The sequence below is a fragment of the Salvelinus sp. IW2-2015 genome, linkage group LG12 (genome assembly GCF_002910315.2).
Source record: "Salvelinus sp. IW2-2015 linkage group LG12, ASM291031v2, whole genome shotgun sequence".
Lineage (NCBI taxonomy): Eukaryota > Metazoa > Chordata > Actinopteri > Salmoniformes > Salmonidae > Salvelinus > Salvelinus sp. IW2-2015.
The window spans coordinates 6,952,106-6,970,199 of record NC_036852.1 but is presented as its reverse complement, the minus strand read 5'-3'; the positions used below and the strand labels follow the sequence as shown (position 1 = coordinate 6,970,199).

The following is an 18,094-nucleotide window of genomic DNA, read 5'->3' as shown; positions in this document are numbered from 1 at the left end:
AATGCGTTAACATGTTTAAGTTCWGTTTTATAAGTCCTTACAATGATGTGTGGTAGACTGTATATACAGTAGAGTAATGYTGTTAACATGGGGTTAGTCATTTATGGAAAAGTATGACYCCAGTTGTTCAGTTTGGGGCRCCTACATAACCTTTCACCTCGTTTATGAATGAATAGTGCCTTTTTATATTTATCAAAAGAAGACCTAAAATGTGTAGCTGAAGCTTAAAGTAATAACATACTTTTTGATCTGGGCTGTTGGCTCAGGATCTTTGTACAGCTCATTACATTTCAAACTGACTGCCCATTTAACACTCCCTTTGAATGGAAAAAAACCTCAACAAAGACGAGGTTGGATGAATGGAGGGGGGGGGGGGGGGAGTGGAGGATGGGAAGGGTGTGTCAGAGTGTTGTTGGCGACTGTGTTGACTCAGTAAGGATCAGCTATCCCTGCCCGCCTCTCTCTCAGCTCTCTACAGTGGCATGCAGAGCCAGAGCTGACCCAGACAGACAGGGCCAGCTCCCCTCCCTGTCTCAAGCTCCGGAACCACAACAGGCACAGGACGCACCTGGACCCAGCTGAGATGCCCCTCCATCGGGTGAGTCAGTAGCTATCCTCTCTCCAGCCTGCTGTCCCTTCATTTTATGTCTGTCAATACATTCATTCCTCCATGTTTGCTAGCCTATTGACTGTTGTATGTAGAGAGAAACTTGACCAGCTTCAATTAGTAACATTTAAATGTGTTGCAGGGTTCTTGGTGAGGATGAATTCAATTATTTGGGAGACATGTTTTTATTTCTGAACCCAGTGAAATCATGTGCTCAGACGGTATGACAGACATTTAGAAGAGGTAGAGGAAATGGAATCAGTGGAGAGGATAGTTTGGACTACAAAATGTATGTGTGTGTGTATATATATACATACACACAGTACCAGTCAAAAGTTTGGACACACCTACTCATTCAAGAGTTTTGCTTTCTTTACTATTTTCTACAGGGTAGGCCGTCATTGTAAATAATAATAATACCTTCTTTAAGTCTGCCTGTCCTCTTCTCATACTGACACCAGTTATACACATGTATAACACACGGTGTGTATATACAGTACCAGTCAAGAGTTTGGAAACACATACTCATTCAAGGGTTTTTCTTAATTTTTACTATTTTCTACATTGTAGAATAATAGTGAAGACATCAAAACTATGAAATAACACATGGAATCATGTAGTAACCAAAAAAGTGTTAAACAAATCAAAATAKGTTTTATATTTTCAAAGTAGCCACCCTTTGCCTTGATGACAGCTTTGCACACTCTTGGCATTCTCTCAACCAGCTTCATGAGGTAGTCACCTGGAATGCGTTTCAATTAACAGGTGTGCCTTGTTAAAAGTTAATTTGGGGAATTTCTTTCCTTAATGCGTTTGAGCCAAACAGTTGTGTTGTGACAAGATAGGGGTGGTATACAGAAGAAAATAACAAGTCCATATTATGGCAAGAACAGCTAAAATAAGCAAAGAGAAACGTCAGTCCATCATTACTTTAAGACATGAAGGTCAGTCAATCAGGAAAATTTCAAGAACTTTGAAAGTTTCTTCAAGTGCAGTTGCAAAAACCATCAAGCACTATGATGAAACTGGCTCTCATGAGGACCGTCACAGGAAAGGAAGACCCAGAGTTACCTCTGCTGCAGAGGATAAGTTCATTAGCGTTACCAACCTCAGAAAATGCGGCCAAATAAATGCTTCACAGAGTTCAAGTAACAGACACATCTCAACATCAACTATTCAGAGGAGACTGCGTGAATCAGGGTTCATGGTCGATTGATGAAAAGAAACCACTACTAAAGGACACCAATAATAAGAAGAGACTTGCTTGGGCCAAGAAACACGAGCAATGGACATTAGACCGTCGGAAATCTCTCCTTTGATTTGATGAGTGCAAATCTGAGATTTTTGGTTCCAACCGCCGTGTCTTTGTGAGACACAGAGTAGGTGAACAGATGATCTACGCATGTGTGGTTCCCACCGTGAAGCATGGAGGAGGTGGTGTGTGGGTGCTTTCCTGGTGACACTGTCTGTGATGTATTTAGAATTTAAGCCACACTTAACCAGCATGGCTACCACAGAATTCTGCAGCGATACGTCATCTCATCTGGTTTGCACTTAGTGGGACTATCATTTGTTTTTCAACAGGACAATGACCCAGCACACACTGTGTAAGGGCTATTTGACAAAGAAGGAGAGTGTTGGAGTGCTGCATCAGATGATCTGGCCTCCACAATCACCCTACCTCAAACCAATTGAGATGGTTTGAGGTCGTGCTCAGCATATGTGAGAACTCCTTCAAGACTGTTGGAAAAGCATTCCTCATGAAGCTGGTTGAGAGAATGCCAAGAGTGTGCAAAGCTGTCATCATGGGGGCTACTTTGAAGAATCTCAAATATAAAATATATTTCGATTTGTTTAACACTTTTTTTGGTTACTACATGTCTTCACTATTATTCTGCAATGTATAAAATAGTAAAAAATGTAGAAAAATCCTTGAATGAGTAGGTTTGTCAACTTTTGACTGGTACTGTATAAACACACAGTATGTTATACATGTGTATAACTGGTGTCAGTATGAGAAGAAGACAGGCAGACAAAGAATGTATTTTATTAGCAATAGCCGACATGAATAATGAAAGTCAATTGCTAAACATATTGCAAATAGAACAGCATAGCATAAGTGATGCGTGAGTGTTGTGATGGTGGGTTGTGTCATCGATCACAATAACTATAGTTTTACAATTAATCATTCAAATTAGATTAAGTAAATGGAATTGCTTTGCATTAACTTTTTATTGCTTTTTGCTCTGGAAGTTCAAAGGCTTGATAGGTGTGTTTTAATATGCAAACCAACCATATACTGCACATTTGTTTAACAAACGTTTCTGTGAGGATGCTATCAGAAGTGTTTCCATTCGTTTCTGGGTGTGATGTTGTCAGCAGTCATGAACATGGCCAAGWGTGAGATCATTTCCTGGGACAGGGATTAACTTCTGGTCCCACCAGACATTATTTTAGATGGGTTTGAGTTCCACTGCAAAGGTTGATAAGCGGATTATTAACTATTTTTATACCTTGTTCATAAATCTACCTAGATAGGATTGCTATGATGAGTGAATGGAATGCCATTCCAAACAATGGCAGAGATTTTTATAAAAACATGAGGGTCTCCTGCCCTCATGAATTCCACCTCTCAAAACAAGAAGAGGACAAAGTCATAGACTGGACTACTCAGTGAAAACATGACACAGCAAAACAGAGCCGGTGCTTTCCACCCGGCTGGTACAGGCTGAATGGACGAAGATAGGAGGATGAGGGTTGGACAAAGAGGCTGCTGATCCTGGACTTAAAAAGTGCTGTGCTATGCAGCATTGGGGTGATTCTCATGAAACCAGTTTTAAGCATGTCTGTTTCAAATTGTTACAAAACCATGATGCATCTGCAAAAATCAACTATAATTCTGAAGACTAAGATGTCTAGTTTTTAGCAGTTTCTTATTTTAAATCGATCTAAAAAATGTGCCAGAATTTTGTACATTTTCACCCCAAATTCTCATTACCAAGATGTGTCCGGATTAAATTCTCGGGTCATTTTATAAAATTGTACTTTAGAAAAACCTTATTTTAATAAAACACAAAATATGATGCTGTAGTTTGTCCATCAATGCTAACAATTGTATACTAGTTGAAGTTTACATACACCTTTTACATACATATACTTTTGACTTTTAAATATACATGCATGTAATTATAGTACTTACCGGGCAGTCAGCAAGTATTCACATCCCTTGACTTTTTCAATATGTTGTTACAAAGTGGGTTAAAGGGATTTACTTGTAATTTTTTGTCAAAATACTTTTGTCAAAGTGGAAGTATTCAACCCCCTGAGTCAATACATGTTAGAATAACCTCTGGTTGTTGATCATTGCTAGACACTCATTCAGGTCTAGCCATAGATTTTCAAGCAGATTTAAGTCAAAACTTTAACTTGGCCACTCAGGAACATTCACTGTCTTCTTGGTAAGAAACTCCAGTGTAGATTTGGCCTTGTGTTTGTTTTAGGTTATTGTCCTGCTGAAAGGTGAATTGATCTTTTCCTCTAGGATTTTGCCTGTGCTTAGCTCCATTCTGTTTAGTTTTTATCCTGAAAAACTCCCCAGTCCTTAACGATTACAAGCATACCCATAACATGATGCAGCCACCACTATGCTTGAAAATAGGAGTACTCAGTAATGTATTGTATTGGATTTGCCCCAAATATAACACTTTGTATTCAGGACAAAAAGTTAATTGTTTTGCCACTTTTTTTGCAGTATTACTTCAGTGCCTTGTTGCAAACAGGATGCATGTTTTGGAATATTTGTATTCTGTACAAGCTTCCTTATTTTCCCTCTGTCAATTAGGTTAGTATTGTGGAGTAACTACAATGTTGTTGATCCATCCTCAGTTTTCTCCTATCACAGCTATTAAATTCTCTGTTTTAAAGTCACCATTGTCCTCATGGTGAAATCCCTGAGTAGTTTCCTTCCTCTCAGGAAACTAAGTCCAGAAGGATGCCTGTAGTGACTGGGTGTATTGATACACCATCTGAAGTTGAATTCATAAATTCACCATGCTCAAAGGAATATTCAATGTCTGCTTTTTAAAAACATTTTTTAGCCATCTACCAATAGGTGCCCTTCTTTGTGAGTCAATGGAAAACCTCCCTGGTCTTTGTTGTTGAATCTGTTTGAAATTCACTGTTCGACTGAGGGACAGATAATTGTATGTGTGGGGTACAGAGATGAGGTATTCATTCAAAAATCGTGTTAAACACTATTATTTCACACAAAGTGAGTCCATGCAAAACTGTTGCGGCAATGACAATTGTTACATTGGTAGTTGTGGAAATTGTTATAAAATGCATAATATCAGAAAAATATATAATTCTGATGAAGTAGATAGAAGTAAAGATCCTAATCAAATCCAATTTTATTTGTCGCGTGTAGACCTTACCATGAAATGCTTACTTACAATCCCTTAACCAACAATACAGTTTTAAGAAAATCTCAGTGATCCAAGATTCAAGAGAATCTCCGTGATCTCAGTGATCCAAGAGAAAATTGTTTGAAAAATGACACTTGAGAATTTGTGGGTCAAATGCCAGTTTTGTGAGAATGGCCATAAAATTGGGGTCAATTCCATTTTAATTCAGTCAATTAAAGAAATGCAATTGAACCCAACAGGGCACACATCACAGGTTGAGAGTCAAATCCAAAAACTGCTCTGGCAAAGTCAGGGAGTGATACAAAATATGTATTATTTGTTTATATCAAGTCTGCTGTAGTTTGAATATGACATTCTAAGTATTGACTTTACAGCATTGTGAACTATCATTTGGTTGTAAAATATTACAACTTTGCTTTCATCCAATCTCATCCTAGCACCTATCCTCTCTTCACACGTTCTGATGTCTTACCATACATTTAATTGTCAACCTTTTTGCTGGGCAGCAGGTGGAAAAAGCGTAAAACAACCATCGATGGCTTCTACGGGAAGTGGCCAGCGTAAGTTTATTCTTGAGATATAAATATGCATATTGATCAAAACAATACCCACTGGGCACACACTGGTTGAATCAACGTTGTTTCAATGTAATTTGTCACGTGGAATTAACATGAAAATACATTGGATTTGAAAAAAGTCATCTAATTTCAACCAGCTTTCTAAGCATAAAAATTTGGGTAAAATTTAAAGTGAAATACATTGACTTAACCTGATTAACAGGTTGTTACATCAATCTAATTTCAACATAATCATCAGAACTATGTATACGTTGAAACTGCGTTGAAAATTCCACAGAAACGTAAAACATATTTTTGATTGTATATTCAATTGGGTGGTTGAAATTATGCTGAAATTTAGATTTGATTAGACATATTTTATTTGACCTTGTTTCAGTGTTGTAGTAAAATGGTATGTTTGAATCAGTGTCATTGTTTCAACGTCATGCTACTGTATCAACCGAAATAAAGTGGTATATTGAAATAACATGTGAAGACAAAGTCCAACGATTTCTGCCTGAACAGTGACTCCTACTGGTTTACGAGGGGTAATGCATTTCAGTGAGAAAAAGTCTACCATCCAGATGCCTACCTCTATATACCCTGTTTAGCTTTGGAAACAAGCTGTGTTCGTTTTAGCTGAGCTATCATCTCAATACATTTTGATCTTGATCAACTTCCATACTCATTTGAGTTGACTACCTAAATAACGTTAAATCGTTTTTAAAGTAACTAACTTTTCTAACAAGCTGTATGTGAAAGTCAATTCGGAGTGAGGTTGAGTTTATGTAGGCTACATTGACATCTGATGTGCTCAACAAAGGACACTTTGGCTGCATTTACACAAGCAGACCAATTCTGATCTTTTTTTTCACTAATTGGTCTTTTTACTCTGAAAAGGAGCTGATGTGATTGGTAAAAAGACCAATTAGTGGAAACAATATCAGAATTGGGCTGCCTGTGTAAATGCAGCAAATACACTGCTCAAAAAAATAAAGGGAACACTTAAACAACACAATGTAACTCCAAGTAAATCACACTTCTGTGAAATCAAACTGTCCACTTAGGAAGCAACACTGATTGACAATAAATTTAACATGCTGTTGTGCAAATGGAATAGACAACAGGTGGAAATTATAGGCAATTAGCAAGACACCCCCAATAAAGGAGTGGTTCTGCAGGTGGTGACCACAGACCACTTCTCAGTTCCTATGCTTCCTGGCTGATGTTTTGGTCACTTTTGAATTCTGGCGGTGCTTTCACTCTAGTGGTAGCATGAGACGGAGTCTGGTGCGGTTGGCCCTGGTTCCTCCTAATGCAAGACAATGCTAGACCTCATGTGGCTGGAGTGTGTCAGCAGTTCCTGCAAGAGAAGGCATTGAGCATGGACTGGCCCGCCCATTACCCAGACCTGAATCCAATTGAGCACATCTGGACATCATGTCTCGCTCCCACACCAACGCCACGTTGCACCACAGACTGTCCAGGAGTTGGCGGATGCTTTAGTCCAGTCTGGGAGGAGATCCCTCAGGAGACCATCCGCCACCTCATCAGGAGCATGCCCAGGCGTTGTAGTGAGGTCATACAGGCACGTGGAGGCCACACACACACTACTGAGCCTCATTTTGACTTGTTTTAAGGACATTACATCAAAGTTGGATCAGCCTGTAGTGTGGTTTTCCACTTTAATTTTGAGTGTGACTCAAATCCAGACCTCCATGGGTTGATAAATTGATTTCCATTGATCATTTTTGTGTGATTTTGTTTCAGCACATTCAACTATGTAAAGAAAAAAGTATTTAATAAGAATATTTCATTCATTCAGATCTAGGATGTGTTATTTTAGTGTTCCCTTATTTTTTTGAGCAGTGTATATTGAATATAGGATGAAAATGATTTTTAATGTTTCTACGTTTTCCACGTTGATTCCACGTCACAATATGTAGACAAATGACATTCAAACAACGTTGATTCAACCAGTGTGTACCCAGTGTGTACCCAGTGCGTATGACTCTATGGGTCTGTGCGAGACTGAGATGAATGTCCCGTTCACTTAGACTGATCCCAGATCTGTACGAGTTGACAAGACAGCACAAACAGATCTGAGACAGGCTACTGTTGACTGATATTGAGCAGTTGCCAAATGTATGTCAGGACAGGACAGTTATCTGGGCCTTGACACCTACTTTCCCTAATGTGTCTGATCAGGTATCCAGGGGGATGACAACCTCCAGTCCATGATTGTTGGCACGGGTGATGAGGAAGATTAAGTCTCGCACCTGGAAGAAGCAGCGCTACTTCAAGCTGCAGGAGGACTGCATGACCATCTGGTACAAGTCCAAGAAGGCCGGGAACGCCCACTCCACATGTGAGTAGTGACATTTACATGTGACATTTACATGCATTTACATGCATTTACATGATACTTATTATATGATTGTCCACAAGATTATGTTCGGCAGCAGGCGATACACTAAGTTGACAAAACATTCAGAATATTGAGTTGCACCCACTTTCGCCCTCAGAACAGCCTCGATTCTGAGCCTCGATTCTACAAGGTGTTGAAATTGTTCCACAGGGATGCTGGCCCATGTTGACTCCAGTGCTTTCCAAGGTTGTGTCAAGTTGGCTGGATGTCATTTGGGTGGTAGAACATTCTTGATACACACGGGAAACTGTTGAGTGTGGAAAAACCCAGCAATGTTGTAGTTCTTGACACATTCAAACCAGTGCGCCTGGCACCTACTACCATACTCCGTTCAAAGGCTCTTAAATCTTTTGTCTTGCTCATTCCCCCTCTGAATGGCATACACAATCCATGTCTCAATTGTCTCAAGGCTTAAAAATCCTGTCTCCCCCCTTCATCTACACTGATTGAAGTGGATTTAACAAGTGATACCTGGTCAGTGACACCTGGATTCACCTGGTCAGTCTATGTCATGGAAAAAGCAGGTGTTCCTAATGTTTTGTACACTCATTTGAGTAATTTTGTTGTAGCAGGGGTCTAGTTTTATCATCACTGAAGTGAGTGATAATATTGGGCTATAGGGTTCACCATGTACCTAAAGACTTGACTTATTCCCTTTAGCCACGAGTGGAGCAAAGGGCCTAAAGAAAACCCAAGGAGATAAATACCTAAAGAGATACCTAAGTAGATAGTATTCAGCTTCTCTTCTCCCTTTCAACAGTCTCTGTGAGTGACGTGGAGACGGTGCGTGAGGGCCACCAGTCAGAGGTTCTGCTAAGCATCGCAGACGAGTTTCCCCCGGACCGCTGCTTCACCCTGGTGTTCCGTGGTCGCCGTGGCAACTTGGACCTGGTGGCAGACTCGGCGGATGAGGCCCAGTCCTGGATCAAAGGCATGAGGAAGCTGATGGAGAACCTGGAGAACATGGGCGAGAGTGAGAAACTTGACCAGTATCCTTTCTGACAAGCTAAACCAATCAATCAAATGTATTTACAAAGCCCTGTATATATCAACAGTTGTGACAAAGTAATTAACAGGAACCTGGCCAAATACGATACACAGTCCTAGCTAGTTTGCTTAATGAAGTTAACAAGTGCGCTATACACGTGTATAGCAGAGTATCGTTTGTGTTATAGCTCCTAAGGTTTCGCCGTAGCATGACGACATTTCCCTTAAGCGACATTTCCAGGTGGATCTGTGAATGGTTTAAGAAGGCTGATAAGAACAACGACGGCAGAATGAACTTCCAGGAGATCAGGGTCCTGCTGAAGATGATGAACGTGGACATGAACGAACATCACGCTCACCGACTCTTCATGGTAGAAGCCCTGAGATCATCTTAATAAGGCCGTCTATCTTTGATTCTTGTACATTGCCGGTGTCTGTTGAGGCCTGAAGACTTTTCTCCATTTCATCCACAGACGGCAGACAGGTCTCAGACGGGGACTCTGGAGGATGATGAGTTTGTCCTGTTCTACAAGATGCTGACCCAGAGAGAGGACGTTCTCAGGGTGTTCCAGGACTACTCTGGCGATGGACAGAAGCTGTCTCTGCGGGACCTGGAGGAGTTCCTGAGAGATGAACAACTGGAGGAGGTGGACGGGGTTCAGCAGCTGGCCATGGAGCTCATCGAGCGCTACGAACCCTCTGACACAGGTAGTACTGACCTCTGACCCTGGCATGATTTGTGGCTACAGCTGGCCAATCACACCCTACGAATAATCAGGTCAATAACCATATCATCAGGTCAACATCATGGTCAAGCAGTTCTTGTTATTTCAACCAAGAACCAATATGTTTTAATGAATATCATGATGGTTGTAATGAAAAATATAAATATAATAGTTTGAACTGACTTTGTTTGTTGTTCCACAGCGAAGATGCTGAAGGCCATGTCTATCGACGGTTTCCTGATGTACCTGGCGTCGGCTGAGGGCTCCATCTTCCACCCCCGACAGCAGAGCCTGTACCAGGACATGACCCAGCCCCTCAACCACTACTTCATCTCCTCTTCACACAACACATACCTGATGGAGGACCAGCTTCGAGGACACAGCAGTGTCGAGGGATACATACGGTATGTGCGCTACGCCAGTGGTGGCTGATGGGAAGGCTTAGTAGGCCGTTCTTGAGAGTGGTTTATCCTTTGTATTGGGAGATGGTTTTGATCTCTGTCTTGAGGTGAATTACGACAGAATCAGAGGGATTGATCGTTGTCCATTAAAAATGGATATACTCTGGGACAAAGTCCAAAAATGCTAACTTTTTTTAACTTCCTCGTTAGGGCTTTGAAGCGAGGCTGTCGGTGTGTAGAAGTAGACTGTTGGGACGGTCCCAATGGAGAGCCTATCGTCTACCACGGACACACCTTCACCTCCAAGATCCTCTTCAAAGATGTTGTGAACGCACTGGGGAACTATGCCTTCAAGGTATTTATTTATTCCGAAAAAATGGTAATGACAAGATTAAACCTCTTTGTATGGTATGCTTCACAGGTATTCTCTGCGGTATCGTGACATAATGTTTACATATCAGTGCAGAATACAGGGGTGTTTTTAACTGTTCAGATCCAATCATTGTTTAGCATTTTCATGGTCCATTTACCAGTGCAGTACTTTGCACACAGGAATCCAAGAACTTGCAGTACCTTGCAGTATCAACACACTCCTCACTCAGCACCTCATTATATGTGTATGAGTCAGGAGGGGGATCATTCCATCATGATATCCCAAAGCCACGGCCCTTTCAGAAAGCCGAGCCCTCACACAGTAAACCAGCATATGACCTGCCTGTCAAAGACTTATCCTATTCTGTGCCAAAACTGTCCTCCATGCCGCCAGGTTCATGTTGTGTGTCAGGGTTTCAGGGCCCTGGTCAAAAGTAGTGCACTGCATAGGGAATAAGGTGCCATTTGGGATGCAGCCACTCATACAGGACAGCCCAGAATGTAGTGGATGGACWACATAGAGGGTGCCCTTTGGGACGCACTCTCTGTCTGTCTGCAACTGGATGGTGGCCTGGGCTGCTCCGTGCGACCTCTATCCTGTCTGCCACAGTGGAGAAGCCGCTGGTGTATATAAACTGGTAGCAGGTATAGCCTTTCTCCTCACACTGAGAATGCTGCYGTCCAGTGTTGAATTATTCACTCCCCCCTTCCTCCCCTCCCAGGTATCAGAGTACCCGGTCATCCTGTCCACCGAGAACCACTGCGGTGTTGAACAGCAGCGAGTCATGGCCCAACACCTCAACACCATCCTTGGGGACAAGCTGCTGAAAAGTACCCTGGATGGAAAGATACCCGTCAGCTTTCCTTCTCCTGAGGTGAGGCAGGCACCAGGAACAGTAGCCAGGTAATCTGCTCTGATCTGACTCTCACCACGGCATGGCAAGGGCAAACGTAGCGGGATGGTGGTRGTGATGGTGATAGGACAGAATTGTCCCACAGAAATACAATTACTACAACGGACATTACTATTCCAATTCAAGCCAGCGTTCTGCAATGCGTGGACCGGCGGCCATATTGAGTTTACCCATGTCAAATTGCCATGGGCTGCAGTCCAAACACATTATTTTTACCCCCTCAGCCCTTGCGCTATCCACTTTCCCTCGGGGGAATCCCCGTCGAAACCGGATGCAGTTTGATTGCCATCTTAAGTGGAGATCCAATTCACTAACGTTGCCCCCTCGGTCCTCAATTTAGCTCGAGGGAGCGAGTGAACAACTTTGGACCAAGTTTGGGAAACCCTGCTCAGGCTACCTGCCGCCCTCTATGCTACCCGCCGCCCTCTAGGCTACCTGCCGCCCTCAACAAAACACTTTAGGGTGGAGTCAGTGTACAGAATGTACATTATTAAACCAGTTTATCTTGTTGATAGAATGCCTCAAAGACATTCATTAGAATTCACACAGAATTTCAGATTCACTTTTTATAATCACTGTTTGATCATATTAATATAAGGCTATAAAACAGATTAACCTGCCCAAAAGTTCCTTGTACAAAATCTAAATGTATTCCAATACATTACATGTAATCAAAAGAATAATGAATACTCATTTGAGATATGCAAATACTGAATATGTGGCAGAAAGCAAAAATAAATAATGCATATATTTGACAGTTAACATAGAACCCAGATTAAAGGAAAAGTGGGGGGCCCCCGGACCGAGTTTGGGAAACCCCGCTGTAGAGTGATCTGTCGGTTCACCTTCACTTTCTACTACCTGTCTTGCTACCTACCTTTCTATCAGTGCCTCCCGGGCCATATGATCTGTGCTGTAAGATGCAACACTGGCACCGTGAATTATTAAAAAGACACAACATTGTTCCCTCAGCACTGAATAGAATATGATTGATTGTTCTCTCAGTCTTTCAACATTGTATTGGGCGTGACCTGCAGGTCCATATAGGACAATGAAGGCAAATACTTTATATGCCCTGCATCTCAACGCAAAGACTATTGTCTTTCTGTGCATGATGTATATTTGTTCTGCCTCAATGATTGTAGTATACTGTGCCCACAGTCATCAAGTATGCAGGTGACTCTAAATATCTATCTTTGTTAGATTACCAATATGCAATAGAGAGAGGTTGAGAGAGACGTGCTGTCGAGAGGCTTTCTGTAACATGCCYTGGTACAGAAGCATGATATCTATTCCCTGGTGATGAAACGATCTAGATCAATTGTTCTGACTGACAGGAGCTGAAGGGGAAGATTCTTCTCAAGGGGAAGAAGATCGGAGGTCTGGAGGAGAGTCTGAACGGGCCGGTGGAGCCGGAGGACTCCCAGACAGGAGAGGTGAGCGACGAGGACGAGGCGGCTGACATCGACGAGGACAGCCTCCACAGCAACAGCCTCCGACGCACGGCCAAGGTAGGCTACTGGTGTGTGTGTGTGGGTTGGTGGGTGTGTGTGTGGGGGGGCTGTGTGCCTGTGTGGGAGGGTGTGTGCCTGTGTGTGCAATTGTGCATGCGACATTGACGAGGATAACCTCTGCAGTGACAGCCAAGGTGGGCTACTGATCCTCGGCCGGAGCTGTCCGACCTCTCACCACTTCCTCTAGGGATCGACCTGCGAGACGTTTGTCTGTGTGTCTTGTCTAGGGTTTCAAAGGGAAGGTATATTACTGGACACTTACAGACACTTAGAAGTTTACCAGTAAACTACAAGAATGTTGGTATCTTTCACCCTTTTGGGTACTTCAGATTATCACAGGTGTCTGTAATTATCTCTGTCCCTCTGTGTGGCCTGTCACATGTAAAATATAGGAAATAATTCAATAAGATGATAGAATGACAAAGCTGTAAAACATTATCCTAAATAGAAACCATCAACTTAGTGAATACCGTTGGTGTTTAATATGAGTGTTTCAGCCTGAAATATCCTTTTTATATATTTTTTTACACACTTTTAGTTATTTTACTATGTCAATATTTGTTGTTAATGTTTTGCCACCAGTTGTAAAAAATGTCAATAGATGGAAGAGTTGCCGAGTTCATTAAAAATAATGCCATTGTTGAGTAATGTTTTTTTTCATTACTTAGGCTATTTTCTCTATATGGACACAGATATAAAAAATGAATACTATATATGTTATTCAAGTATAAATTACCAAAGTCATGTTAGACTGCTATAGGTGTTCTGTTAATTATAAAATGACTGAGGATTCCGGTAACTTTGGTAAACTACCGGTAGCTTTGCAACCCTAGTCCTGTCACTGTCACTCTGGGCCTGCCTGGATGTAGTCCTATATATTTCACTGTCACTCCTTCTCAACCCCATCTCTCGCTCTCATATCAACTTAGCAGAAGACGTCAGTCACTCACTCCTCCATTGTTCCTCAATTCCATCAGGGCAAAACTGTATCATCTTTGTCTGAATCTGCTGTGTTGACTCAACACTATAACACTGTTATAGGACTGATATTGTCCAAGGGGTGCGTTCAACTCTGACATCGCTCATGAAAGATATAGGGCTAAAGCCAGGGGCTAGACCAAGTGAGCCTCCTAACGGTGCCATACGAACACCAGAGATAGCCATAGAGAGAGAGAGAGGACGGTACCAACACTCTTTCAAGACTGTACTACTGTCTTGAGAGAGAATACTGACTGACTGACTGACTGACTGTAGGATAGAGGTAGAGAGCCCTCTAAAATGAGACACTTAATTGAAGTCAGGGATCACCTATGTCGCTAAACACTGAAGCACCTTTGACTTTATTCTTGGTTCTTTCATGCTATCGCTCAATAACAAGCAGTGCCCATTAACAGATTAGATGGAGTCCATGGATCTAAGACATCATTTAACATTGATACTCTATGTTTAATGAAAGCCATAGATTAGAATGCCATACTAGTGTTGACATGGTTTGATCAATATGGTAATCAGGGGTAAAGCCAGTAGTCTACAGGAGCAGTGAGCTCTGGGATGCCCTTGGCCCTGGTGTAACTGACTTTGATGATGGCTGTCCTGTCCTAAAGACGGACTGTAGCTCAGAGTCTCTGTTTGTGTTCGGCTCCGGATCTGCTTTCATATAGAGGGAGACCTGGTTGCATTGCTAATTAGTCTGGCCTTGTGCCCGCCTGCATACCTCAACCTTTCGGTCATCGAAGCCTGATTGGCACTGGCAGACCTACTGTGGTTGGCTTCATGGTGAAGTATCTCTTACTCCATATTGGGGTTGTCTCAGTCCACTTGCTGCTTTCCCCCAGGGCTAGCTACACTCCACTCCTCCTCTCAAACTGTACGAGTGCCACGTTGCTCTCAAAACTAGGTTTTTACTGTATATATCCAATCCTCCTAGTGCAGTATTGTTCAAGCCATTGCCCAATTTAAATGTAGTTGAATTGAATGTAGCTTGGTAAGGTCAACACTCCAATTTCCCAGCCGTGGATCAATAAAGTTTCTTCAATTCAACTCTCGTTCTTTTCCTCAGAAATCGAAGCAGAGTCTGTCAAAGGAGCTGTCGGACTGCGTGGTTTACTGCAAGAGTGTCCACTTCAGCAGCTTCAAGCACTCCCGCATTCACTCCAAGTTCTACGAGATATCCTCCTTCACAGAGTCCAAAGCCCGCAAACACTTGAGAGAGGCAGGTGGGGCCTGAATCTCTACTGTAACTCATGACATCATCAGTGAGGGTCAACCAGTCACTTACTCACTCAGGACAGTTTGTGTCGTTCTGTTTGGACCACAAAACAGAAGCCAAAAGTTGTTGATTTACTAAATGGAAATGTTGTCTGATTAGTGAGATTTAGTCAGTTATTCATTCAGAGGTAAGGGCCGTAAACAGAGGCAGAATGACTAGAAGACACAGTGCACAGTGTACTGTTCAATTGCATGGTTCCTCAAGCTCATCTCATGTATGGTTTAACTGTCTTTCTCTTCCAGGGGCAGAGTTTGTGCATCACAATGCCAGGCAACTGACCAGGGTTTATCCTAGTGGCCTCAGAACAGACTCCTCCAACTTCAACCCACAGGAAATGTGGAACACAGGGACTCAAATTGGTGAGGGGCGTTTTAGGTCATTCTAAGGCACGACACAATGATTAAACAAAATATCAATTTCCAATTTCCAAACATGACTTTGTGAAGCTAGTTAAGCTTATACTTCTGTTCGGATCAGTTGGTTAATTTCTCTGTTTTCCTTGCTTCCTCAGTTGCGTTGAATTTCCAGACGGCAGGGGTTGAGATGGACCTCAACGATGGACTGTTCAGTCAAAATGGCCGCTGTGGCTACGTCCTCAAACCTGACTTCATGAGGATGTCAGAGAGGAGGTTCGATCCTGAGGTTCCACATAACCGGGAAGGCTACCGACCCCTCAGTCTCTGCATTCAGGTACAAATAACAAACACCTACCTAAGACACAACCTGAGCCACAACAGAAAAACTACAGAAACCAAGTGGAACGCTAACCTTCCGATCTGACCTAAAGCGCTCTCATTGTGTGTGTATATATTTGTGTGTGTTTTCAAGGTGATCAGTGGACAGCAGCTTCCCAAAGTGAATATCAAGGAGAGCTCTGTTGTGGACCCGTTTGTGAGAGTGGAGATTCATGGAGTTCCTCTAGACCAGGCCAAGCAGGAGACCAGATACATAGACAACAATGGTAATATACAMACCCATTAAATCCCAATCACATCGATGCTTATAATGTGACTTTTTACAGAAATGCTGATACAAAAAAGCAGTATATTACAGTATTATATTCTATTATTTTATATATTTATGAATTGTGTTTGCTCAGGATTCAATCCAGTGTGGTATGACACTTTGCGGTTCACCATCCATGCACCTGAACTGGCCCTGGTACGCTTTGTGGTGGAGGACTACGACAAGGCGTCAAGGAATGATTTTGTCGGACAGTATACCTTGCCTTTCTCATGTATTCAGCAAGGTGAGGCTCATCCATGTATTTAAGCATTTCGTACAAACTCATTATATAACCTCCTAATATGACAGTCACACGTAATAGCATTTAATAAGATGGGATGAATGGTCTACTACAGCTGTATTACTCCCTTTTCCAGGATACCGTCACATCCACCTCCTGTCTAAGGAYGGAACCAGTATTCCTCCCGCTTCCTTATTTGTACATGTTAGAATCACTAACCTTGTATGAGCTGAACATTAGAGATTCCCAGTCGCTGCTGTCCTCTCTGCAAGACTTGTAGATGGGACACATGGAAGGTGGAAGACGCTGAAGGTGAAAGACACAGAAGGTGGAAGACGCGACTAAAAGAGAACAAACCATTGCTCATAGTTTTCACCAGGCAGTTTTGACATTCAAGAGCTAGTTTCACAAACTATGTAATGAATACTTCCTGTAACTACTTCCTCAAAATAGTACGCAATGGTGTGCATMTACTAAGCCAAATGTTTTTTGTAGGTATTAATGTGCTGTTAGAAAGTATGATTGGTGTGGTTTTCACTTGTGATCTTACAAYTCTATATTTATAGTGTGTATTCTCAATCGGATGTATTACTGAAGAACTGGCTCTGGCATGATTCTGTTTTTCCAACTCTTATGTCATCAAATGCTAGTCAACTACACAACTGTACGATGATTTTTTGTTTTGTTGCAATGATATGTAGCAGAGAAATGTGCCACCACTGGTCAAGAGTAATGACACATTTCAACATCATTTCAGTCAGTCTTCTTATCCACACCACAGTATTTTCTATGAACCAAGCTCCTCGAGAACGTAACATTGATGAAACTGTTTGGTCAGAGTTGCCTAGACTTACTGTAGGACACATTTCCTCCCTCTTTTGCCTATTGGCAYGTTTTGGTTTAAAATGGGTTATGATGCCAATGAAACCTAATATACTCCAGTCCTCATCTCTCTCACTCTCTAATGCATATTATCATTTCCATGAAAACAATATTCTAAACAATTAGTTTAGTATAAACAGCAATTATAGCGGAACTCAAAAATGCCTCAACTTGTGTCATCTGTTTTGGATCATTTTATAGAAGATGTAAATATTTGCTGCTGGGATAATAGTTGTATATTGTTGTACACACACTGTGTGTGTCCGTGATGTATAGCAGGGGTCTCCAACTCTGTTCCTAGAGAGCTACCCTACTGTAGATTTTCGCTCCAATCCCAGTTGTAACTAACAACCAGCTTTATCAACCCTAGATTAGGGTTTGGAGTGAAAATCTACAGGACGCTCGCTTTCCCGGAACAGGGTTGGAGATCCCTGATGCATAGCCTATTGTATTGTGTTATAGCATATCTATTAACTCTTTTGTATTATTGTCCAGTTCAGACTTCATAGACCTGTATTATTTGTATATGTATTTAACTATGTATGCATGTACTACRGTAGTTAGTTATTTGCCATATCCATTTGCAAATAAAGATGCTTTTCAATKATCTAAAGAGTTCAGAGACTGGTGAGATTCGATCATGGATGTATATATACAAAGATGACATGCATATGACATTTTATAATCTTAATAATTTAGATACACGGTCTTGATTTACTTYACCCATTTTGTTTTCTTGTARGCCTATTTTTTTGCCCACTCCATCAG

General features: G+C 41.8%; 1 protein-coding gene across 1 annotated transcript; it reads left to right on the top strand.

Annotated features, from left to right (window-relative positions):
• The first annotated feature begins 434 nt into the window (after nucleotides 1–434).
• LOC111970959 (1-phosphatidylinositol 4,5-bisphosphate phosphodiesterase delta-4-like) lies at nucleotides 435–17,933 on the top strand. Its single transcript, XM_070445962.1, is given in 17 exon segments — nucleotides 435–598; nucleotides 5,541–5,591; nucleotides 7,797–7,840; nucleotides 7,842–7,956; nucleotides 8,777–9,005; nucleotides 9,245–9,374; nucleotides 9,477–9,711; nucleotides 9,931–10,132; nucleotides 10,340–10,484; nucleotides 11,224–11,376; nucleotides 12,753–12,926; nucleotides 14,989–15,145; nucleotides 15,441–15,557; nucleotides 15,710–15,888; nucleotides 16,027–16,159; nucleotides 16,298–16,447; nucleotides 16,581–17,933. Coding segments are annotated over 16 exon segments (2,280 nt in total). The 5' UTR covers nucleotides 435–598; nucleotides 5,541–5,566; the 3' UTR covers nucleotides 16,673–17,933.
• Nucleotides 17,934–18,094: the final 161 nt, after the last annotated feature.